Source organism: Phaseolus vulgaris, chromosome 1 (genome assembly GCF_051622355.1).
Source record: "Phaseolus vulgaris cultivar YP4 chromosome 1, ASM5162235v1, whole genome shotgun sequence".
Lineage (NCBI taxonomy): Eukaryota > Viridiplantae > Streptophyta > Magnoliopsida > Fabales > Fabaceae > Phaseolus > Phaseolus vulgaris.
This window is the reverse complement of record NC_143498.1, coordinates 6,172,711-6,198,804: the sequence shown is the minus strand read 5'-3', so window position 1 is coordinate 6,198,804 and position 26,094 is coordinate 6,172,711. Positions and strand designations below refer to the sequence as shown.

At 33.1% G+C, this 26,094-nt stretch overlaps 1 protein-coding gene across 1 annotated transcript; it reads left to right on the top strand.

The window, feature by feature from the left end:
- The first annotated feature begins 23,488 nt into the window (after window positions 1–23,488).
- Window positions 23,489–24,728, top strand: LOC137813284 (ethylene-responsive transcription factor ERF003). Its single transcript, XM_068615399.2, has 2 exons — window positions 23,489–23,646; window positions 24,033–24,728. The coding sequence occupies exons 1-2, from the start codon at window positions 23,564–23,566 to the stop codon at window positions 24,547–24,549; spliced, it is 600 nt and encodes a 199-aa protein (XP_068471500.1). The 5' UTR covers window positions 23,489–23,563; the 3' UTR covers window positions 24,550–24,728.
- Window positions 24,729–26,094: the final 1,366 nt, after the last annotated feature.

Below are 26,094 nucleotides of genomic sequence, written 5' to 3'. Positions count from 1 at the left end.
TATTGGTCACTATTAATACTAAGTGACAATAATAAAGAGAAAATAAAAGAGAAAATGGGTCAAATTCACCCCAACACGCTCTAACAAAACAAAAACTCACATTAGTATTAAATAGCCAAATTATTAGGCAAAAGAATAACAAATAATGAAATGATATTTTTATCTATACTTTTGTTTATATATTTAGCATACAAACCTTTTTTTGTGCATAATGGAATTGATCTGCATCACTTTTAAGTTTGGTTAGGCCTTAATTAATTATTTCATGGCATAGTAAATGTGAATTTCAATATTCAAATTCTGATGGAATTCATTATGAAATGTTACTACTAAAACTTACTAACTAAAAACCAATTTTAAAAATAAAAAATAATTAATTATTATATTTACTAAATTAGATATTATTAAAAAAATTATTGATATCTAAATTAGTTTCTATTATTGATAAGTAGTTTCTAAATTAGTATCTAATTAACTAAAGATTTTAACTAACAAGGTTTTAGCTCCCAATTCTTTTGATTCTAAAGTTGATAGTTAAAACTTTGGTAACTAATTAGATATCAATTTTGAAACTATTTATCAATAATATAAATTAATTAAAATACCAATAATTTTTTAATCTCTAAAATAGTATTTAATTTAGTCAATAATGCAACAATGGGCCTCAATGTGGGTTTAATGTTAGAGTGGTCGGTTGAAGACGAGACATGAAATTCTTGAATGATACGAGAGAAGAAGTATTTGTTGAAGGGACCAATATTTGGTGGCAGAAGAACAACAACCCTTGGCGTGTGGAGAAGAGGTTGAGACATTGTTGACTCCTTGTGCATGTCTAGATTAATTGTTGGCCTTCTGTGGACTCAAAAAATTGTTGTAGTTCTTGGAAAAGCTTAGGAATGGGAGATGATAGTACCAACATTATGGATGGATAACTATCTCTTAACATGAAAGAGCATCAGCCACCGCGTTCTCCTTTCCAGGTTTGTACACAATTTGAAAATCATATCCTTGTAGCTTTAATGTCCATTTCAATTGCTTTGGGGTTTGTATGGCTTGTGAAGGGAGAGTGTTTAAGCTCTTTTGATATGTAATTATCTTGAAATGTTACCCTATGAGATGCTGGCATTTCTTGACATCTTTTGTGATTGCATACATCTCACGGACGTATACAGATGATACTTGAAGTTTTAGGCACATCTTTTTACTAAAGTACTAAAGAAGGTTAGCATATGCCCTGTATTGCTTAGGACCGCTCCTACTGCCACTGGTGATGCATATGTCCCAATGACGAAGGGAAGCTTAAAGTTCGAAAGTTGTAAGTTAGGCACCTTTGATGTGTGTAACTTTAATTTTGCAAAGGCTTCTTGTGCAAGTTCTAACCATGTAATTTTTAGTGTTGTAATAAGTTAGTGAGAAGAGCGGCGAGAGTGACGTTGTGCTTTATAAATTTCCTATAGAATCCGGTGAGACCGAGGAAACCTCTTAATTCCATGAGCGACCGTGGCTTTGGCCAATTGTGTATGACACTTTTTCTGGGTTAGGATTGACTCCTTTAGCATAAATTATGTGACCTAAATAACTTGAGCGGTTGCAAAACTACATTCACTATGCTTAGCACATAATTTTTTTTATTTTGTAGCACTTGTGAAAGAGTTTTCAAATGAACAATATGATCCTACAATATAGGACTGTAAATTCAAATATCATAAAAAAAACTAAGACAAACTGATAGAGGTATGGTTTGAGAAGATTATTCATTGCTGCCTAAAAAGTAAAAGTAGCATTAGTTAAATCAAATGGCATGACTAAGAATTCGTAGTGACCATCAATAATGCAAAATGTTGTTTTTGGGGTGTCTTCTGGGATGAGTAAGATTTGTTGATACACTAAGTGTAAGTATATTTTAGTAAAAACTGTAGTTGAGCCTAACTCGTCTAGCAATTCATCAATTGTAGGAATGGGAAAGTGGTCACAAATGGTGGCTTTGTTAAAGGGCTTTGTAATCAACACATAAATTTCATGTCCCATCTTTCTTTTTTATTAGGAGCACTGGTGAAGAGAAAGGGCTAGTAGTGGGTTTAATAATACTCTCTTGTAGCATGTCAACAATAAGTTTAGTAATGACTTCCTTGCAGTGGTAGGGTTTCACTTTGATGGTTGGTGTATTAGGTAAAAAGGGTATATGGTGGTCATGTGGTATTTGTGGTGGTAATCCACGAGGCCTCTAGAAGATTGTTTGGTATTGTTGGAGAAGAGATTGGATGAGAGTGGGAAAACAATATAATGGGGATGTTGGATTATGTATTTCAGTGTTTACAGATATAGGTGACACGTTTTGGGGTTCTACTAAGAGAAGATGTAATGAAGAAATAGAGTTTGTGGATATGTATTGGAAAAATTGATGATAGGTAGTGGATAGTGGAATTGTGGAAGTGTGGACTTGTAATGTGATTTGGCGGTGTGTGTATAAACACAATGCTTGGAACTGAGAAATCTGCCTTAATGGGCCTAAGAGTGCTTAACCATTCAATGCCCAATACAACATATGCACCTTCAATGGGAAGAAGGTAAAAGGGAATGGTAAAAGTAGATTTCTAGAGTGAGATCTCCAATATCGTACAAATACCTTGACACTTAATGAACTATCCATTTCCAACCATTACAAATAGGGGTGGGCTGGGAGTGATGGGTAGGTTTAGATGGTGTGCAATGCGGGACTTGAGAATGATATGAGGGCTACCTGAGTCAATCAAAATAGTAACCGAAAAGGTTATGAATCAAGCCTGTGAATTTGAGTGTTTCGGGTGAAATGGTTTGTGTGAGAGCCTAGGGTGATAGGTGAATATGGATAGTGTTAGTAATGTAGGGTATAAGAGATGTTGATGGGGGAAGCGTGTAGGGTTTAGTAATGTTTGATGCAGTGGAGCTACTAGAAGAGTGAGTGGTGTATGGCAAGGGAAAACAATTTTGTTTAGGTTTAGAATCCCTAATTTTGTCTTGAATAAGTTTTGCTAGACCAATGGCTTGGGATATAGAGAATGGGTTCAAGATGGCTAGCTCTATGCGGATATCCTTATGTAATCCCAAAATGAAGCAGTTAAGTATAATCTCTGGAGTGAAACCCATTATACAATTGCATAGTCGTTCATTGATATTCAGTAACTAAAGTTGTTTGTTGAAGTTTGAACAACTCTACTTGGTGATTTGTATATGTTGATGGGTTAAAACGGAGCTCTAAAGCCCGTGTGAATGATGGCCAATTTGTTGTCTTGTTGTTGTTGTGCAACCATTTGAACTATGAAAGAGCCTCGCCCTGCATATGAAACACTACCCCGGGCGCATGTTGATTTGGTGTTATCTGATAGAATGAGAAATATTGGTCCGCTTAAAAGAGAAAATCCAATGCGTTGTTGTCATAAAAAAAAGGTAGGGTGAGTAATGATGGTCTGATTGCAGGAGGTGAAAGGTGTTGATACTGATATTGAGCTTAGGTTGTATGAGGGTTGGTCTAGTGGGTGGCAGGTAAGGGTGGAGGTATTTTATTCTCCGTATGAGAAAGGCATGCTACTTGGTCTCTATTAGAGTGAAGGTTATCATTCCTTACCTTTAATGTAGATTAACGATTGACATTTTTCTCGATTTGGCTTTGAATCATCGTGATTCGTTCCTGGATTATGTGTGAAACTTCTTCTAAGTCTTTGGATGGTAGTTTGGGAGATGAGGCATGGTCTCTCAATGAAAGTACCAATTTGTTAGACTTTTGCTATAACTGCTACTAAAACTAGGGTTACCAAATTCTTCTTTTCTCATAACTAACAATCCCTTTAAAAGGGTATAAGTGGGTTGTGTGGCCTTACAAACTTAAAAGACAAACATCATGTAACAGTAAACATTAATAAAAGAAAAACACAACATGACAGAACAATAAAAATGTCTTTGGACTTATCCCACTATAACGTCCTTCTTCCAATTAGGTTGTATTATGGGCCTTGTGCTATTGTTGAGTCGGGGCGTAACAGTAAACCAACCAAAGTTCAAATTGGTCAAATTCATCCTAACTACATGATTTTGTTTAAAAAGAATAATATTCAGTTCAATCCAATTTAAAAAAATATTTTAAATTGTTACTCAAAAGATGGAATTGTGTATCAACAACAATGTTTTTATAAGTTATTAATTAGGGGATTGTATCTTTTATTCAATTTTAATTAAGAAAAGAAAGTTATTTTAAACAAAATTTAAGGAGTCTCTCGTAAGGTTTTATAAGATGTTAGTATTATAAATTTTGTTGATGTGATTATATACTTCATCATAAATCACTTGTAGGAAAGAGTTATTTGACACTTTTTGGAGCCAACAAACCACCCAATAAATAAGAAAGAAATGAGATATAAAAAGATGGTGCAAGAAACGGATAAGTGAAAATACAGAGTTGATACATATTATACACCCAGAGTTGATAACTTGTTTCATGAACCTAAAATCTCATACAATATAGATGGAGCATAATTCAGAGCATTTTGATTTTGTTTTATGATATAAAGGTTTGTGAAAGCATAATCCACAACCTTCCAAACAAAGCTACATTAAGAAATAGATTGGGTATTTCTTCTTGCACCCCTATATTTTTCTTCCTGCACCCTAACATTTTTTAAAATACCAAAATTAATCTTGCTATTTTTATTTGAAAATGCACCGTCATGAGGTTTATAGGTTTCTGGAATGTGGGTTCCACGAAATCTATGGATTGGTGGATCTGGAATGTATTATTTTGACTTATGAAATGGTGGATTCAAAATGCATTTCTTGACTTATGGATTGGTGGATCTCGAATGTATTTTTTGACTTATGTATTGGTGAATCCGGAATGCATCATGCATTTTTTGACTTATGGATTGGTGAATCCCGAATGTATTTTTTGACTTTTTGATGTTTGGTTGTGGTTTTCAATAATTTGTTGGAATTTCATGGTAAGATATAAATTTGTAGAAGTATGGACAATGAGGAAAGATTTGTTGAACTTCATTATTAATCAATTTTAGGACTCATTGGAAAACATAAACATTCTTATGCAATTGTCAAAACTTGGTCTTCATATGTAGTTATAAGGTTGTAATCAAATTCATAAATTAATATGTAAGCATACATTGTGACTATTATAAATGCGGAAGAACAAATTCACTCACGATTGTGTAAGAACTAATTCCTAAACCCTTTAAAATAATAATGTAAACAATGTGTAGCTTCATCAAATTACAAAACAGAAATATAACTAAAAACATAAAAGATATAAATAATCATCGTCGACCATGTCATTGTTTGCGGACATACGCATACATCATAGAAATGGGCCACATGGTTTTCATAAGTTGTCAACAATGACCCATCCACTTTAATATTATACTTCGGGTGTTTCTTTTGCACCTCTTCAATATTCTACAATCCAGTGGACGAGTCACTATTAACAACTTATTGATTTATGAATTTGATTACAATCCCATAATTACATATGAAGATCAAGTTTTGGCGATTAGATATAAATGTTTGTGTTTATATTTTCCAATGAGTCTTAAAATTGAATAATAGTGAAGTTCAACAAATCTTTCGGTATTGTACATACTTCTATAAAATAACATCTTACCATCAAATTTCAACAAATTATTGAAAACCACAACCAAACATCAAAAGTCAAAACATGCATTCCGGATCCCCCAATCCATAAATCAAAATAAGTATTTAGAATTCACCAATCCATAAGTAAAAAAAAAATGCATTATGAATCCACCAATCCACATTCATTATGGATTTACCAATCCATAAGTAAAAAAATGCATTTTAGATCCGTCAATCTATAAGTAAAAAAAATGTATTCTGGATCTACCAATTCATAAATATCCTGGAACCCAATTTTCGAAAATCTATAAACACCATAATGATGTCTTTTCAAATAAAATGATAAGATTAGTTTTAGTACTTTAAAAATGTAAGGGTGTAGGAAGAAAAAGGTAGAGATGCAGGAAGAAACCCCACATCTCAAGGGAAACAAAACTCACAAATAATTTTTTATTTTAAAAAAATATAATTACTATAGAGCCTTGCAGTATCTATCTAAAAGCTAAAAATAACTCAAATAAGTGTTCATCTTTATATCAAAAAAAAAAATAAGGCGGTGATCTATGAAATTATTAGTCACTAGACATCATAGTTATATGAGACTAACGAATCAAAACAAAACAAGTTAACTGGTATGGTCGTATCTATTAGATTTTAAATAAAATTTAAAGTTATAAAAATAAATGTTATATATTTTAAAAATTATATTTCCATATGCTATCAAATAAAAAATTAATTAAGATATAAATTTAAAAATAATGTATCCGGATAAAAAAAATGTTTATTGCGGTAGAAATGCTCTCAATAAATTTGGTCATAGAAAACAAAACCATTAAAATTGTTCAAATGCCACATCAAGCGGAAATTACTTGCTGAAAGCATTTCCTCAAAATAGTGTGAAGGTGTTTTAGTCTTAAAAAAGAAGTTATGTACTTTTTACAAGTTAACGTTCAAATTCACATATATAAGATTTTCTTACTTCTTCCACTCCTTTGTGTTTAAACTATTTTTTTTAGAAATAGAAAGATGTCATAGTTATTTTTTTTACTTTAATAAATATTTATCATATTTTTTTAATTCACTTTTCTCATTTTTACTTCACAATAAATACATATATGTAAGATAAGTATAAATGACAAAAAAAAAATCCTTTTTAATTGTCCGCTTTTTAGTAAACATCTATTCACTTTTCTCTATTTTTTTTTAATTTTAAAATAACATAATTTTTTGTAATTTTTAATTTAATTAATAAGAAGAGGGAAAATAAGAAACTAGAAGGGTACAATATATAACTCAATTAAAATTATATTAAAAATACAAAAAATAAATGTTTTCCTTAATTAGTACGCGTCTTTTGTGCCTACTTTAAATGCCAGTCAAATTGTTACATATAATCATAATGGACATTGAATATGTATTCAAATTTCAGCATTGAATTTCATGAACAGTTTTGTTGTTTTTTCTATAATAATTATCAAATATTTATTTGTTGATCGATAACTTAATATTGGTAAAAGCATCTTATTTTGAACTTCTCGTACGATATTTTCTTAATTATATTTTACTATCTGTATTATTCAAACCTATAATTTTATTTAAAGCTAAATTTCAAGGGTTTTCTCAAAGCACATTGCTTACGCTCTCATCTTGCAACAATTTGGTGGAATAGATTGACATTTCTAACTTTCCAACCCATTAAAGCAATATAAATTATACCATGTTCCTTTAATATACTTTGATATTTCTAGTTCATCAACATATTTTGTCTTCTTTGACCCGTCAACTTGGTAGATTAAAGGTGTGATGAGATAAACTGGTTCTTGGATTTTTTTTTTAAATTAAAAATTAAAATAGAAAATAGTTTAAAAGATTTCAATTATTATATTATTGAGTCATGATATGCTTACAATCCATAACTACCGAATTGATCCATATTGATGGGACAATAATATTTTACCATGAGAGGAGATAATTTTTTTTTTAAAAGTTGTCATAAAGTAACATTTGTCTATATTATTTAAAGAACGTAAATGTTTTTCTAATTATGACGGATCAGTTGATTACATCTTGTTTTTAAGTAGGTCGGCCTAAAGTTGAGTATGTTAAGATAAAATAAGTTAAGTTGACTCATTTTGTCATTCATACTATGATGTGTTAAAATCGATTGTAACTCATATGTTTTGAGCGAGAAGATGACACTAAAGAGATTAAACACCAATGAATCATGACAAAACTTATAAAATATCATGACATTACTTTCTTTTAATTCAAAACTTTAAGAGAAAGAGTTTGTCGGTTTTTTTTTTCTTATATGTTTTATTATTTCTACTCAATATGAGACTTAACTCATACTTAGATTCCTAACAAGTTCACCACATTTTCTAATCATACTGGAGTCACCAAAATATTGAAAAATTCATCATAGCAACTATTTGTACTTATTTTCATAAAAAATTGAAACATTATGAATTTTATTTTTTATTTCATTTGTGATACATTTGACTTTTATTTTAGTAGACATGACAAAATGGGTCTAAGGTTGCAGGCCAACTTGTCACAATTTGGCAGGTCAGGTTGGTGTTTCAACCGTCAACACCTTCTAGCTCATTAGCCTACTAATAAGTTAAAATATTAATTTTTTTTTATAGAAATACGTAACAATGTTATAACTTAAATTATTAACACTTATAAATTAAATTTCAACTATTAATTATAATGAAGTAATTTAACAAATAATTATTTTAATTTTGTTAGAGACATTAATTAGTTAATTAAAAACCTAAGAAATACTCATATAATTATGTGTGATTTTAATATATATATAATAATTTTTTATAAGAGGTTGGTTTGTTAACTCACTTGACCAACTTGACAAAGTGGGTATGGGTCATGGACTAGCTCACCACAATTTAGTGGGTCAGATTGATGTTTTCAATATGTTAACACACTCTAGCTAGTGAACTTGATAAAATTAAAAAAAAAAGTTAAAAATATTAACTTTCTTTGATACAAATATGCCACAATATTGTAAATAACACCTACAAATTAAGTTCCAATTATTAATTATAATGGAGTAATTTAACATTCAAAGAATAACATCTTGAAACTTTATTTAGTTGCAAAATAGTTTGAAACAAATCTCCGTATTAAACTTGATTGAAAAACAAAAGGTAACTAAAATATAGAAAACGCATTGTCAAAGAATAACAAGGATAATATGTACATTCATATAAGATAGAAACAGAAAACTTGTAACCACCAAACTCCAAAATACTAGATAAAAAGACCAAGTATAAGCGGTCTACCCTAAAACATATTATATGATCAACATATGAAACACATACTAGACAGTCTACCCATCACACACTAGACCCTCTACCAACTTCAAACACTAGACTATTAAACTCCAAAATACTAGATAGAAAGACCAAGTATAAGTGGTCTACCCTAAAACATACTATATGATAAATATATGAAACACATTATCCTTGTTATTATATTAATAATATTAATAATATTAATAATATAATTAATATTAATAAAAATATTAATATTAATAATTTTAATTTTAATTTTAATATGATTTAGATGAAGACAATCAATATGAAATAATATATTGATACTAATATTTATATATTTTTTTAATTTTTTATAATTTTAATATTATATTTTTCTTTAATTAAATAAAAATAATAATTAAACTTAAATTACTTTTTTAATTTAATTCTAACAACGCAATAAATCTTAAAACTATTTCAATTTTCTATGACTTTTTTTATATTTTCATTTTTATTTTAGTTTGTTCATTATTTTTAATTCCCATCAAGAACTATACGAATGTATATAAAAATTTGTATGGTTTTTTTTTATCAACAATGAATTAATTAAATTAAGAGGGATACTTCAGGGGTATCCCAACCCGTTTACATCAGTCACATGTGTAGTCCTCCTTATAGTTGGAGCAGAACCACCATAAAGAGAGTTACACTACAAAAACACACCCAAAAAGATATTCAGGACTATATAAACATAGTAGCAGCTACCCCAAAAAACTCAAATCAAAGCAAGTGGGATTAAAAAGTGAGTATATCTAGACTACTAAGAGTGTAAATTAATAGGTGCACCGTCATGACAGAATGGTCGCAAGCACACCATCCTTCAAGCTAGATTCTGCATCCAGTGATTTGCCTGCCATAGTACTACCCTTTACTCTGCCAGCTTCCAACTCTTCACCTTTTACTCAAAACCAGAATACTGCCACAAACCTGTATTCAGTTCTGCTATACCATCTTCTTGAGCGGCACAAGAACAAGCAGTCATCCATATGTGTTCCAGCATCAACCCGAAAACCAATGCCAGATGTGTGGATGATGAGTAGTACATGATTTAGCACGTTTTGACAGCACCCCATCCTCTAGGCATTCCATGACAGCCAGTGCGAAAATAATCCCCAACATGCCTTTGTTCAGCTACTCCCCTTTTATTTACCTACAACACAGCAAAACCAGTATGTCCTACCCAATCCTCTCTGCATTAGTTTATCACCAGACCAACGTTGGGTCGTGCAGCAGCCAACCTGGCGACAACCACGGTCACCAGCAGCCCAGTCCATACCTCATCCACGTTAGCAGTCCCATATCACCCCTCATAGCATCCACAATGACCAGTTATGCTTACCATCCAATGCTTGTTGGCATTGTATCTGTATCCGCCAGGCACTGACAGAGGCATTTGGCCAAGGTTGCCAAGTACAAAAGGCATAACACACCATTTTGTCCCCCTACTATAATTCAGCCATCCCTCCTCCCTGGACCCCTCATAGGAGCACTGGTATTATCTCCTCAAGGGAATAATTGTTATACTGCAGTACAGAGCCAGCTTAGGAAGAAGTATCGTTCTTGGCCCCCTTTTATTTGTAACTCTTTATACAAGGCATTGGGTTTAAGATCAGTCCACGAATGAGTAATCAAACCTTTGTACCTTATGCTTCATCCATAGCCAAGATTTGAGTTGAGCTTTTTGAAACACCTCTTCTGCGTCTACAACTCTTTGCTTGAACACCACCGAGTTTCTGTGCTCCCAGATGCACCTTACTATAGCTGCCCAAATACCTTTCCACACCATGTTTTGTTTGTTGCTGGCCTGTGTGAGCAGGAAGCTCTCAAAGTGGCACTTTAGGACATTATTTTCAACAGACAAAGTACCAATCCACCTATGACACAGGCCCTATACCCGCAGAGCCAACCCGCACTCCATGAACCGATGTTGGCTCGATTCGATCTTGTCATGGCATAACGCACACATGGTAGACTCCATCACCACCCCTCTCCTACTCAAGCACTCTCTAGTTGGTAGTTTATCCAATAGAGCTCTCCATGCTGTGGTTATGACGTTGGGAAAGGCCTTTGCCTTCCAGAGAAGCTTTAAACACTTCGTTTTGAGGCCCTCTATCACTCTTAGCTAGGCTCAAATATGCTGATTTCACAGTGAAGCACCCATTTTCTTCATTTCCCCATACCCGTAAATCTGGCTGCTCCCTATTAACAATGGCCTTGGATATGTGAGTTGTAAGCTCTGTTTCCAACTCCAATTCCCATTGAAATTTGTCACGCCTCCAACTTAGGGTCCATCACCAAACTAACCCTTCCCACACACCCACCTCTTCCACCCTTTGCCCCTGATTATACGATAACGAATAAAGTCTGGGGAACAACGTTTTGAGGTTAGTGTTCCCTACCCACACATCCTCCCAAAAAACGTGCTTTGTTACCCCGACCTAACTTCCATCTCATTCCTGCTTGGAACCATTCATCTCCTCCTCCCTCTCTGCACACTCTATGGAGGTCCCTCCACCACCATGATCACCTTTTTAAAGGTGTTTGCACTGGCTCGTCTTCTATTCCATACTTTGACTCCAACAGCTCCTTCCATCTCCCTCTTTCGTCTGAGAGCCATCGCCATCTCCACTTAGCCAATAGGGCGAAATTAAACTTTCGGATGTCTGTAAGTCCCAGCCCTCCCTCCTCCTTTGATTTACACAAGTTCTCCCAGCTTACCCATGAGATCGGCTTCTTCTCCTTCCCCCACCCCCACAGAAACCTCCTTTGGAGACTAGTGATACTCATACAAACTGAGTTCGGTGCTCTGAACAGAGAAAGGTAGTACAAAGGTACTACAGTGAGTACAGATTTTATAACACATATTCTCCCGGCCATGGATAGGAACCTCCCTTTCCACACACTGAGCCTAGCTTTCAGCTTGTTAAGAACTGGCTCCCAGAACTTCTTCTTCCTTGGGTTGCCACCCACTTCAAGGCCCAGATATTTAAAAGGTACTTCCATCTGGGTACAGTTCAAGGTCTTCGTGTAGCAAAGTAGATTATCTCTATGGACATTAATTCCTGCTAACTTTTATTTATGAAAGTTGATCTTCAGTCCGGATGCTACCTCGAAGCCCATAAGGATAGCCTTTAGTGTTACCACGTTCCTGAAAGAGTCCTCACATACAAACAAGGTGTCATCAGCGAACTGGAGGATGCATAGCTGGAGCTCATTCCTACTAATCTTAAGACCCGACAGAAGATTAGCCTTTACTGCTTGCCTCACTAGCCCAGTTAGTCCTTCAGCTACTACTAGAAAGAGAAATGAGGCAAGCGGATCTCCCTGCCTCAGCCCCCTTTTAGGTTTGAATTCTTCCGTTGGACTTCCATTGACAAGTACAGACACAGTAGCACTTTCCATACACCCTCGGATCCATCTTATCCACTTATTGTGGAAACCCATCTTATGTAGCATGTCATAGAGGAACTCCCATCGAACCGAATCGTAGGCCTTTTCAAAATCCACCTTCAGGCTTAACCCACTTCTTCCGCCCTTTCTAAGATCCTCCACAACTTCATTAGCCATAAGTACGCTGTCTAGGATTCCTCTATCCTTCAAGAAAGTCGATTGGCAGTCGTCAATAACCGTAGAGAGAACCTTCTTGATCCTTCCAGCCAACACCTTGGAAATAATCTTGTACATAGCACCTACTAAAGATATGGGTCTGTATTGGTCAAGGTGGACAGGGTTTCTTACTTTGGGCACTAATGCAATGAAAGACGCATTACACCCCTTCGGTATGCAGCCTGTTTCATGAAAAAGATTCATCACTACCATAACATCCTCCTTCAGAAAATCCCAGCTCTTTTTAATAAAATTAAAATTGAAACCGTCGGGTCTTGGGCTTTTTGAGCCTTCACATTGCCACACCGCATCCCTTATTTCCTCCTCAGAAAACCTTTCTAGCAGACACAGGTTGTCGCGAGTAGATAAAGACTTGAACTCTACCACGTCAACCCAAGTCTTTGGTCGCTTCAAATCAAGCCATGAAACAAGTAGCTGGTAAATTAAAATTGGAATTAGCACAATTCGCAGAATTAGAAGCTTTTGCACAATTTGCTTCTGATCTAGATAAAGCTACTCAAAATCAATTAGCAAGAGGTCAACGAAGAATGGAAAAATTTTGTACAAGAGTCCCCATTCTTGAACCAGCTAACTCTGGCCTTTTGGCGGAGCAGGGATTCAAGCTTGAGATTAGTTTCCTTCAGCCTACTGACCAATTCGACCCTTCTTAGCCTTTCGTTGTCTACTAAGGTACCATTGCAGTCTTGACTGTCCAAAACATCAATTTCCTGTAAGATCCTTCTCTTACAAGTCTCGATATTGCCAAATACATCCTTGTTCCATACCTTTAAGTCACCCTTCAAGCATTTCAATTTTTCTTTGACCTTCATGAACCCACTCCCCTGAACTAAATATGAGTACCATCTGTCCTTCACCATCTCCATAAACCCTTTCTCTGACAGCCAAGCATCCACAGTTCTAAAAGGTTTAGGCCCCCTGTCCTTTTCCACAGACTTTACTACCAATGCAGAGTGGTCTGAGACTTCCCTACTTTGCACATATTGTTTAGACATAGGTCATACTTGCAACCAATCTTCTGATACAAGCACCCTGTCTAGTCTGCTCTTCGACGAACCTGTAGAGTTTAACCAAGTGAATTTCTTGCCAATAAAAGGGAGCTCGATCAGTAGGTTTGCATCAATGAAGTAGTTGAAGTCTACTATTTCGCTTGACTGGTTGTCCCTTGCCCTCACTCCTTTCCTTTCACTTTGGCTTCTCACGGCATTAAAGTCGCCAGAGAAACACCAGTTCTGAATTTGGGTGGACATTTTTATACGAGTTAGCCCTCCCCACAGTGTCTTCTTCTCTCTTAGATTTAACGTTCTGCCCAAACACGGCTATGTACCCTTTTCCCACTTCATGACTTCCAGAAATGAAGGCGTCTGTATTCCACATAGAGAGTAGGCTACCTCCACCATTTCCACCTTCATAGTGTACCCAACCTACTTTATTATTCCCCCATAAGGCGAAACATCTTGTATCCGAAATCTGAGTAATCTTAGTTTCCTGTAGACAAACAAATTTCACTCCCTCTCTAGCTATGATCTGATCCACGCCATTGCCTTAATCACATATTCGTAGATTGTAGTTATTTATATCCCCATCCGAAATTGAGGGTGAGTTCATACCTCCTCTAGCATGCGAGATGGGTCCAGAGAGGACTTGTCTCTTACTGATTCTCTCAGACCGTCTAGGCATCGAGAACGAATCCCCCAATTCAATGAGCCCCTTCTCCTTTCGCTGACGGGGTGAGGATGGAGTCAGCTCTTGGGTGTGCGTCACTTCAGAGTCTATGGTGGTACCCCCTTCAGCGTCACCGCTTACACTAGGCCTTTGGGCCGCTGCGTCGTCTCCCTTTGTGAGGTCCTCCCTCTTCTTTGTCGCCAAGTTGCTCTCCACCGGTGGATTCATCTTATAGATCGCTTCAGGGGAGGCATTACATTCTTCCTTTTGTTCGCTTTCTTCCAATCGCGCCCCCTGCGATCCACTCGTGGAATGAGTGCTGCCTTCCGCGCATAAGGTGGGCTCCGTCAAAGGCCCTGAGCCACACGCACCTGCATCAACCTGCACGTGGCTTGGATTGGGGTCCCGCTCCTTGCCAAGTTGGGCCTCCCTTATCTCTTCTTGGCTCAGCCCATAACGGTTAAACGTAACGTCCAAATTGGATTCAATTTCCACCACGAATTTGGCCAGGTCAGCAAAGTCATGGCTGCTTTTGCAGGCGTGAGCGTAGGCATTGACAGAGAGTACCCCTAAATCAAAGTCTGCTACAGCCGTCTAACCCATGCAGTCCTCTTCCGTGATAGGAGGATAACTTTTCCCCTGGCTATCCCTGCTACCTATATGTGTTACCTTAAAAAACGAATTTGTCGTATGTGCTCCCACTTTACCACCTGCCTCTGGCTGGCCATCGTCCTCCACTCCTTTTGACCGGGAACACTCTCCTCCCCATTGCCTAAGTTCCTCCTCACAGCTCTTGACCGATAGCATAGAATCTTCAACATAAGTTTCTGATGACGAAATGCTATCAGACGAGTCATAGAGGTTACACTTACAGATGTCACCATACCCAGTTGGGGGCTCCTCCTCCATGACAATGTTGTACTTGCAGTCGTTAAACCTCATATTCTTCATCCATGTGCAGCTGTGGCTCTGGAGAATGCGTATCTGTAATCTTGCGAATTCTAGGTTTTCCCACGATAACGTAGCCATATCAATTGACACCAGTGATGCCTCCTCCCCCACCACCTTTTCGAAGCAGTCTTTGTTCCACAAGGAGATAGGTAGACCATAACACCTGGTCCAAACAACTTTGTGATCCGCTACAATGGTTTCCGTCCATGGTTGAGTGCTGACAAAGACGCTATCGAACTAATCTTTATTGTGCAGGATCAGAGCTTTCATAGCCACCCCTTCCTTTGGGGTTAATAATTCTAAGTTATCCCCCATGTACCTCGCACGTACCATATTCATACCCCCTTACACTAACTCCTCTCCCAGCTGATCAAACCAGATACCTTCCTTGAGCTGTCCAACGATACTTCTTTTCATCCAGGGCAGGGCATGCTGTTGCACTCTGTCTGCTGCTCCTCTCCACCTCTCCTTAACAACCCCTTTAACAACTTCAGCGTATGATTTTTGTCTTTTCTTCTCCACCCATACTTCCTTCATATTCTTCTTCCCATGTGACCGTTGGTCCTTCTGCTTCGCCTCCCTGTTCTCCTTCTTACTCCCCGACGCGTGGTTCCTCAGATCCTTCCTCTCATAATTTTTAGGTTCCAGCTTATTCCTACGGTACTTCGGTACATTCACAAAGAGCTTCCTATTTCCAACATAGATTTGGTCTAGCTCGTTCTCCAGACGCCTCACATTTCTCACTGCAAAGAATCTCACGAAGCCAAACCTTCTCCCCCATCTGTTAGGTCTTCGAGCAATAAAGACTTCTTTTACCCTGACCCATCTCTGGAAAACCTTAAACATGTCTACTTCTCCATAATCGTTTGGGAAATTAGAAAAAAAAGAACGTTGTGAAGTCCTGTGATGAACCGTGGTCTTCATGCCATCTCGAGCCCGTTCTCATGCCTCTTCTCGTGTTCAGTTACTCAATTTTATTTAAAAATGTTGATGATGAATGATAAAGAGGAAGGAGAAAGGAGAATAAAACTTACGGAGAAGAGAAATTTGACGCTGGTTGAGGATGAAAAGGAGGAATAATGTGAAGAAGATGAGAGACGAAGAGATGATTGTAGTTTCTTCAATTTTCAGCGCTACTGCCACACATAAAATGCATTTGGATTCGTATGTAATGCTCACTTTAAATATGTAGTTTCTTCAATTCGTATGTAATGCTCACTTTAAATATGCATTTGGATTCGTATGTAAAAATCGGTATGTACCACTTACTTTACATGTGGATCTGGATTCGTATGTAAAAATCCATATATAATGCTTACTTTTTTATACGGATTTGGATTCGTATGTAAAAATCCGAATGTAATGCTCACCTTACATACAGATATGAATTCATATGCAAAAATTCGTATGCAATGCTCACTTTACATACAGATCCAAATTCGTATGTAATGCTCACTCTACATACGGATCCGTATGTAAATAACAAATTTCTTGTAGTGAAAGATATATTTAAGTATTTATGTTTAATCCACATCCAAGTCTTCATTTATGCCACTGTAAAATATTTCCTCTGCATCTGTCATATTATCTCTAGAAATGATATTGTTAATGTGATTCCATAAGTTATAAATTATCACTACATCATCTCCATATATCATCATTTCCTTTTTTCTTTACCCATTGATAACAAACTAACTTAGAGAAGTTTGAAGAAACTAATATATAGATTTTCTTTTAGTGAAATCTTTCCCTTTAATTGCCTTTTTTTTGTTCAATATATTAAAGCAAGAACTTTATTTAAAGGTAGAATCTATTACAAATTAATGAGAACAGAAACAAGCACATGTTATAGTTGCATTGTATTTATCTTTTTTTGAGGTTAGGGTTGCAAGAACCTTCTTTGGGTTGTCAATAGTATTAATTAGATAGCCTAAAATTCAAAAATTGACTGGCCAGACAAGGTTGGGAGCAGTCCTTTCACATGCTCCTGCTCATAGAAAATGACTTTTCTGGAAACATGTGTAGTATTTATCTCACCATGCTTTCATGTATTTTGTTTAATGGCCCTCAAATTTATTAATTATTCTATTTCTAAATGTAACTATATATTTAAATATGAAAAGTGTATTTCTTTCAGAGAAACAACAATTATAATTTAATTTTGTAAAACATGTGATTCATGCTTAACTTATAGTTCAATGTGAATTTATTTGTTATAATAATGGGTTAGTTTGGTTAAATTGAAACCTATTTTTTTGGAATCTATCTAAAAAATTATTTCATCAAATGTATTCTCTTTGTAAAAATATGGATTAATTTTCCTCTCCGAAGTCAAACAACTTTATTTCAAATAGTTGTGAGAAGTGATGATTAAAGTGTGATTGAACATTTCTAACATGAAGGAGTTTTTAGGGTTTAATTTGTAAGAGAGTGGAGGCTAAAGTAAAGAGTTTGATAGTCTCTAAACATACATGTTAATAAACTTTATAATATTCTTTTTTATTAACAATAAAAGTTATCAAGAAAATCATTAAATAACAACTAAATTTAGAAATAAATAAAAAATTAGTCATTATATTAACTAAATTAGATATCATTTTAAATATTAAAAAATTATTGATAATTTCTATCATTAAGAAAAATTTATAAAATGATTTCTAAATTGATATCTAAATTAGCTACTAGTGTCTTAGTTACTAATATTTTAGATTTTAGATTAGTCTCTAAAAGATTAATTTAAAATATAAAATAATAAATAGTTAAAATCTTGGTAGTTAATAGTTAGATACCAATGTAGAAACTATTTTGTAATTTTTTTATTAATAATAAAAATTACTTTAGAAACCAATAATTTTTTTAATTTATAAAATAATTTCTAATTTTGTTAAATACAACTAATATAGAAGTAACCTAATGAAACTAACAAATGAATTGACTTCTTGCATAATAAAAATGCCCACAAACTATTGTAAGGTATCATATATTTTCTCACCAACATTGGTTTCTTGGAAAGAAACATCACTTTAAGATAAACTACAAATAAATAACTCATTAATCAAAATATAACACATTCAAGATAAAAACTCGGATGTATTTTTATTTAATTCAAATTATCAAAAATAATACATGAGTTTTCTTTGTATATAGTGAGAAGGAATTAGACAAACTCTTCTCTTTTTTAACTTATATCCAAACAAAACATTATAAACCCAATATTAATATTGAGAGCTTGCAAATCAAACTTGCTAACCACACATTTGAGCCGTGTTAGGTTAATAAAAATAAACTCACCACAATTATAAGTAAAGTGGATTGCTTATTTATGGTAAGTCAAGCTAACTAGGTGGGGTTGGAATTCACATAAAAATAAATATCTTACTAATACATAAAAAAAATATATTGAATGTACTATATTACAAATATGATAGCATTATTTTGAAACTTTAAATTAAATGCAATTTACTTTAATATTTTGTCAACAAAATAAAATAATGTTTTAATTTTAGTTTCTTTTTTAGGTGAAACAAGCAATTTAATGGATGAAGAGATGGTGGATAAAGTCTTTTTTGCTTGTCAAAAGTGAGACAACTTATGGTGAAAAAAAATTGGATTAAGTAATTAGATTCACTTTGAAAGGTCTAAATGTGAAAAATATAATAGGAAATGATAGTATCATAATAGTGATCACATCCATTGAATAATAAGGAAAGAAAATGAAAAGAAATTAGAGAAAAGAAAGCAGGAGAATATGTATATTTTGTCGATGCATGCATGTGTCATGTGTGTGTATTAATAGGGTTAGGACCCAAACAAAAGAAGAAGAAAAAGACCTTAATTTGTCACTAACTTGATAGAAAGTCCCATGTTATATTTCTCTGACCTTTGTTCCTAGTTTGAATTCAATGGATGTTACGTGTGGACAAGTTTTCGTGAGGCATGTGAAGATAATAGAGACTCCACCATATGGAGATCTTCAACATGATACAAAATCAAATAATAATAGCTTTTTACACATATAAGATTGGAATCGATTAAAAAAAATAGGTTCATTCAATTTAAACCAGTCAAGTTTTTTTATAAAAAAATCTAATTTAAGAAAATAATTACATTTTTTACCCAAAAAAAAAGCATATATAAACATGTAATTAAAGGATATAAATAACATATTTTGTTGTAATTTACTCACATCAATTAAATAATTAAAAAAATACGTAATCATTTTATAATACCATAATAATGGAAAATTTCACGTTGTCGATTTAATCATAAATCATAAATCATAATTTGTTGGTTTTTAGATAGATTTAATTAGACTAAAAACCTATAAAAAAATAATTGGTTTGATTATAAATTTTGAATTAGTTGAGTCCTTAAGAATTTCATAATTATTATAATTTAAAAATTTATTATATATATATATATATATACTCTACAAGAAAAACATGAAATATAAACCAATTTAGAAACAAAAAATAATTAGTTGATATAATAACTAAATTAGATTTTATTATTGTTAAATGATTTCTAAATTAGTATCTAATTAGCTACCAATTTAGAAATCATTTAACAATAATAAAAACTAATTTAGAAACAAACAAAAAATCTCTAAAATGGTCTTTAATTTAGTCACTATAACAACTAATTATTTTTTTATCTAAAAATTGGTTTCTATTTCATAATTTTCTTGTAGTGATATATTAAGAATAACAATAAATATTTACAGTCATGCTTTTTTAATAAATATACTACTTTGATTATGGGAAAAGGTTAATTAATTTAAGAAAAAAATTAAAATAAGAAATAAGGCCTCATTGAAAAGTGAAAACATAGTTAGATTAAAATTTGTTTGTAAAACTAAAATTGTCGTCATTGTAGGAGGGATTAACACTTTAATTCATTTAATTTTGATTAGTTTGGTGAATGGTTAATTTTGAATTAAGAAGACATGAAAGGGGACAAAAGCATTGAAACAAGTTTCTTAATTGGTTTTATTGCATAAACAGCCATGGAGAGAGTGAAATAGAATTTTTGTTTTGAACAATCCATGCCCATGCTATATAGATTATGGACCCACTTCACGCGTATTTATATACACATATATAAGGGTTAGAGCTAATTAAGTGGTATTTTTTGTTAATCTCATAAATTTTGTACATTAATTTAATGCATATAAGTTAATTTGATCTTAGGTGGAAGACAAAAGCAAATATTAAAAAAGGAAAGAGAGAGAGAAAGATAGATTGAAATAAGTGTTTGAATCCATGACATGCTTCTTGTTCTCTTGTCTCCTCCTTTTCTTCTCTTTTTTTAACTTTTCCTTGTTACTATTCCCTGCTAATTCTCAAACCTCCAAAAGAAACAAAAACAAAAACTTCACTCAAACACTAAAAAATAGTATACTAGTTGGTGTAGCTGGTAAACCAACACAAACCAAGTTCTTTTTAAAATTACTTCTTCTAATTTTCTTTTTTCATTTCTAATTATTATATAAAATTATTAAATAACAACTAATTTAAAAATTATTAGTATTTAAAATAGTTTCTATTATTAATAAAAAAAATTAAATTAATTTTTAAATTAATAATCATCATAATTTTAATAATTAACTTTAATTATTAATTTAGAAATTAGTTTATAATTTTTTTATTAATAATAAAAAATACTTTATATACCAATAATTTTTTTTATAAAACAATATTTAACTTAATCAACATAATAATAATAAAAAATAATTACTAAAAATAATTATTATTTAATAATTTTTTATATTAAATATTTTAAATCAATAAATATATATTATTATTATTACTCACTCATTTTCATCCAATCAACCATACAAATCATAATATATTTTTTTCATATTTGAGATATTAAGTCAGTATGAAAAAAAATAGAGATATAATTAAATTATAATATATGTGTGAGTAATGATACCGTTGAAATATTTCTAAATTATTTGATATCAAAAAGTAAAATTCTTTAAAAGTGCATACCAATTTCAGTAATTCGAAGATACGAAAAAGTTATTTCACTATTATTATTAGTGAATAATGTTAAATTGTTATTTTCCAACGGGAAATAAATACTAGGGTTAGCATAATGTTATAGTAATAAATAAAAAAATGGTAGATGATTAAGCAGCATTTTATTGTCTTTAGCTTCTTTCCCTGCAGTGATGAGCATGCATAATGGACCCCCATGTTGTTTTATTCAAAAAACAAGAATTCTAAGGTGGTTGTTAAGTTCAGCACATGACCCTGATGGGTGACAGTGACAAAAAAAAATTAACCTTTCTATTCAATTAATCACCTAAATAAATTAAATGTAATTGGAGAAATTGTGTTGGGATAAGAAAAATGAGTAATGGTCTATGAGGCTCGGACACTTTTTTTAAATGGGCGTATCCGTGTCGGACATACGTATAGGTGTCGATACTCGTAAGACACTTATTGGTGAAGTGTTCAATTCAATAAATATTTGTTGAATTTTTGAAAATTCTAACACGATTTTAACACAATTTTAAAAAGGTATAAAAATAATAATTTTTTAAAAACTCAAATTTATTGTATAAATTTTTATTATGATTATAAAAATAAAGAACAAATTCTTTTGCACATAAATATTTATTTTCAATTTATATAATTCAAAATTATATAATATATAGATCAGTGTCCCTGTGTCCGACAGTTTAGAAATTATACGTATCTTCGTGTTCGTATCTGTATCATGTCAATGTCTGTATCCGTATTTGTGCTACATAGAATGGTAGTCCACAATTATTTTTTTGAGGTTTATGGATATAGGAAATAAATAAATAGATGGTTGAAATTTTTATTGTTTTTTAATTAACCTTGGACTTTTTTTATTTAAATAATTTTAAAATTTTATTTTAAATGTGTTGAAAATTATTTGAATGAAGTATCTGGGCACGTGGGTGAACAGTGGCTACAAGTAGCAAATGGACCACAAAATACCAACCAAATTCCTAACCTACTTGTGAACTCACATCCTATAAGCATTTATTTATTTCCTTTTAAACCATATTATGCTCACTGATTAATTTCTATGTTGCTCAACAAATCTATCAATACAAAAATTGTTTGTAAATAATTATTTTCCAACTTCTTCCATAACATACCCATACTCTTATCTCCATAACTAGCTCACATCATCATATGCCCCCATCCCCACCCTAATAAAGAATAGAGGAAAGGGTTGTGTTGTTGTGATGGGGTTTTGAAGGGACAATAGGGACAAAAACTTGATTAAACAATTTGACATGTTAGGGTAATTATGATGGTCAAAGAATCTTTGATTTTAACCCAAGAGTGTTCCAACTTGGGTGGGATTGACCAATCATAAAATAAACATTTTGATAAGTGATCACATGTGAATCCATGAAATGCAATGGTAAAAGACATTATTCATATCTATAGCACATGTGTTACTACGGATCACTCCAACAATTTGCAACGTATGATCGTTATCTTGGTCTCCAAATGGACCAGTCCAAGGTATAATGCATAAGCTCAAATTAAAGTGCTTTTTTTTTCTTTTTTTTTTAAGCACGTCAAATAGATATGAGAATATTTTATTGTATATAAATAGATGCAAATCTCATTCTATAAATCGGTTTTATGGGGTTGAGTTGAGTTTAAACTTCACTTTATAATATGGTATCAGAGTCATTTAAAGTCTATCCTAACGAGTGTTTGTTGGACCTATCATATGATCCGCTATCGAACAGTTATCAAACCACTCATAATATGTTGTCTCACGCATGAGTTATCACTCTCGACATGAGGGATGTGTTGGAGATTTCATATAAGTGAGTGCAAACGTCACCTATGAACCATTTTTATGCTGTTGAGTTAGATTTAAAGTTCACTTTATAATAATATTGTTGTATTTTACCTCACCAGAAACTAAACTACACAACCGTCATTATCCTCCACAATTTTTTCCCTACACTCACATGAGGACAATTTATGATTGTATATTTTATCCTTAAGCAGTGATTAACAAAAAGAAAGGTAGATGGTATGTGCATAATAGATATGTGTTGTGTTGATGACTAAAAAACAAGAGTAAGTAAGATATAGTGAGACAGAAGAAGAATTGTGTATTGAAATGAAATAGTTATGCCGTAATCATGGCTTGCAAATTGCAAAAGATAGCCAAGTTACAGGTGATAGGGAAAGAATAAGAAATCCCTGTGGGGGCCATGTTCTTAACTGGGGCCAGATTGTTGAGTAGAGAAAACACTTCCCCTCTCTACAAAAACACCCCTTCTCTCCCATTTCTCCTTCAGTTAACATTTTCCACAAAACACTTTCTGAAAAAGAACAAGAATCCATTTTTCTTTCCCCAACATGGCCAGACCACAACAGCGTTACCGAGGTGTCCGACAAAGGCATTGGGGCTCTTGGGTCTCCGAAATTCGCCACCCCATATTGTAAGTTTCCACCATTTTCCCATGCAAGTTGCCAGAAAAAAATGTTACTACATGTATGCAAAATGCTGTGCTCAACCAATTATATACCAGTCACATTTTCATAGTCTTACAAACCTTTTGACATGCCACTAAAAGGGTATGATTAGTGTCAACAGTTTTATTGTTGGAAAGAATAGTATTGTAAGGTCATGTGATTCATGAAAGTGGTGATGTTAACCAGGTTGTCTTGTTGTTGTTGTTTAGATGAATGAAACCAAATGTGTAATGTTGAAAATTGATTTTTAACTGAAGTGAATGAGTAAGAGGTATGAGATGGAAAAAGGGTTTTGTTTTGGTGTTGTTTAAATGAATGAAACCTATAAAAATGATTGATTTGGCTTGTGCAGGAAGACCAGGATATGGCTTGGTACATTTGAAACAGCTGAAGATGCAGCTAGAGCCTATGATGAAGCAGCTAGGCTAATGTGTGGTGCCAGGGCAAGGACAAACTTCCCTTTCAACCCCAATGTCTCTCACACATCATCTTCTAGTTCAAAGCTTCTCTCAGCAACTTTGACTGCCAAACTGCACAGGTGCTACATGGCTTCTTTGCAAATGACAAGACAGGCTTTGGCATCATCTGAGTCTCAGAGAACACCTTCAGTGCCCAATGCCACTTCCACATCCCCACCAAGCAGCTTCAGTGTGAAGAGTGACCAAACTCATCAAGTGTTGCCACACAAGAGAGCAGAGGAGGGTCAAGACTCAGAGGCCAACAGGGGTGTTAAAATGGTCAGAGCTCTTGAAAGTGTTCCCCTGCAGTTCAAGCCTCTTGAGGAAGATCACATAGAGCAGATGATTGAGGAGCTTCTTGATTATGGCTCTGTTGAGCTTTGCTCTGTCTTTTCACCCCAGACCCTTTAATGGAATGTCCATGATTTTGAATTGAAGCTAGAGTCACAATTGTAGTTTCCATGTGATTAACAAAATTGTGGGTATATTTGACTGAAATTGCAGCTGTAGTAGTGATGAACTCAAAGAGTATCCACAATTGCAATTTTAAATGAAGCCAAATTTAGATACAATTTTTTAAGTGTTCTCAATATTGTTCTTTAATCAAAACTAGAGTTTTACCTCGTGAACCTGTCTAATCAAAGTTTATATTATCGAGGTAAAACTTTGATTATGATTAGATAACGATATCAAAACATTGTATAAAGTTATATAAGTTTTCATCGAAGAACATGCCAATGTTACAACCAAGATATTATGGTGCAGAACATCTGAGGAATCTGGTGGTTAACATTATTCTTATTTATTCTAATTTAACCAATTTGTCTAAACTCTTAGCTAGCTGTTGTGAAGATTCAATATATCTTCCTATTGACCCTTTTAAGTAGTGCTTTATGTAAAGCCAATTATGTTGTAATCTTTGAAAAAAATTATTTGTTATGTGGCATTTGTAGCTGCAGAATGAGTCATTTTCTGAACTGCAAGGGAAGGTTTGTCAAAGGGCACACCTTTTAACAAAACCTATTTCAAAGATTTCTAGAATTTTATGCACTGACATAAAAAAAGGGTTTGAAATTGGTTAATATAATTAAAATAGCTGATACCACTTGGACCGTGATTGATTCTAAATAATGACTTGAACCAATCCAAATACACACTTCCCAACTTCATAGCAATGAGGTTTTTCTTAGCAGCATTACACACTCTTCCTCTGTTTAGAACTCTGCTATGAAAAAATCAAGCACTCTGCTATTTCGTTAGCAAATAATAATATTACAAGACTATTCCATGTCTGAAAAAATAATACTTTTACTTTTTTATTCAAATTTTGACTAATCTAATCTGAAATTTTCTTTCTAATATTTATTGTTGTTGAACAAACCAGTATTAACTAATATAATTGGTAACAAGTCATTAGGAAGTTTAACAAAACAATGTACTTGATTCCCATAACTTGTGTTCATGAACAGAAGAAAAGTACAATTTATAAAAAAAAAAATACATGACTTTGTCACCGTCTTATTACATTACGTACGTTCACATGTTCATCAGTTATATTGTTAGTTTGCAGCATAAACAACAACAAAAAAGTTAACAATTAAAAGATTGGCTAAAATTTTGATTAGAAACTATAAACAAAATCGGAAGAGTTAACTTCATTTTAAATTAGTTTTTTGACAATTTTATAGAATCAAAATTTTGAGAAAATTTATAAAATATCTTTAATTTTTTGTTCTAACTATAAATTTATTATTAATAATAAATATTTATATGTATTTGTGGAAACTTAGACTTGGTATTATAGTATATTGTATTTGAATTGTATGTATGTAATTTGAATATTAGGAAACTTCAATTCTTAAAAATTTGAGCATTATTAATTTATGGTATTATACTAATTTAATATTATTTTAAATATTACTTAAACTGAAAAGGAAAAAAAACTATTAAAGATAA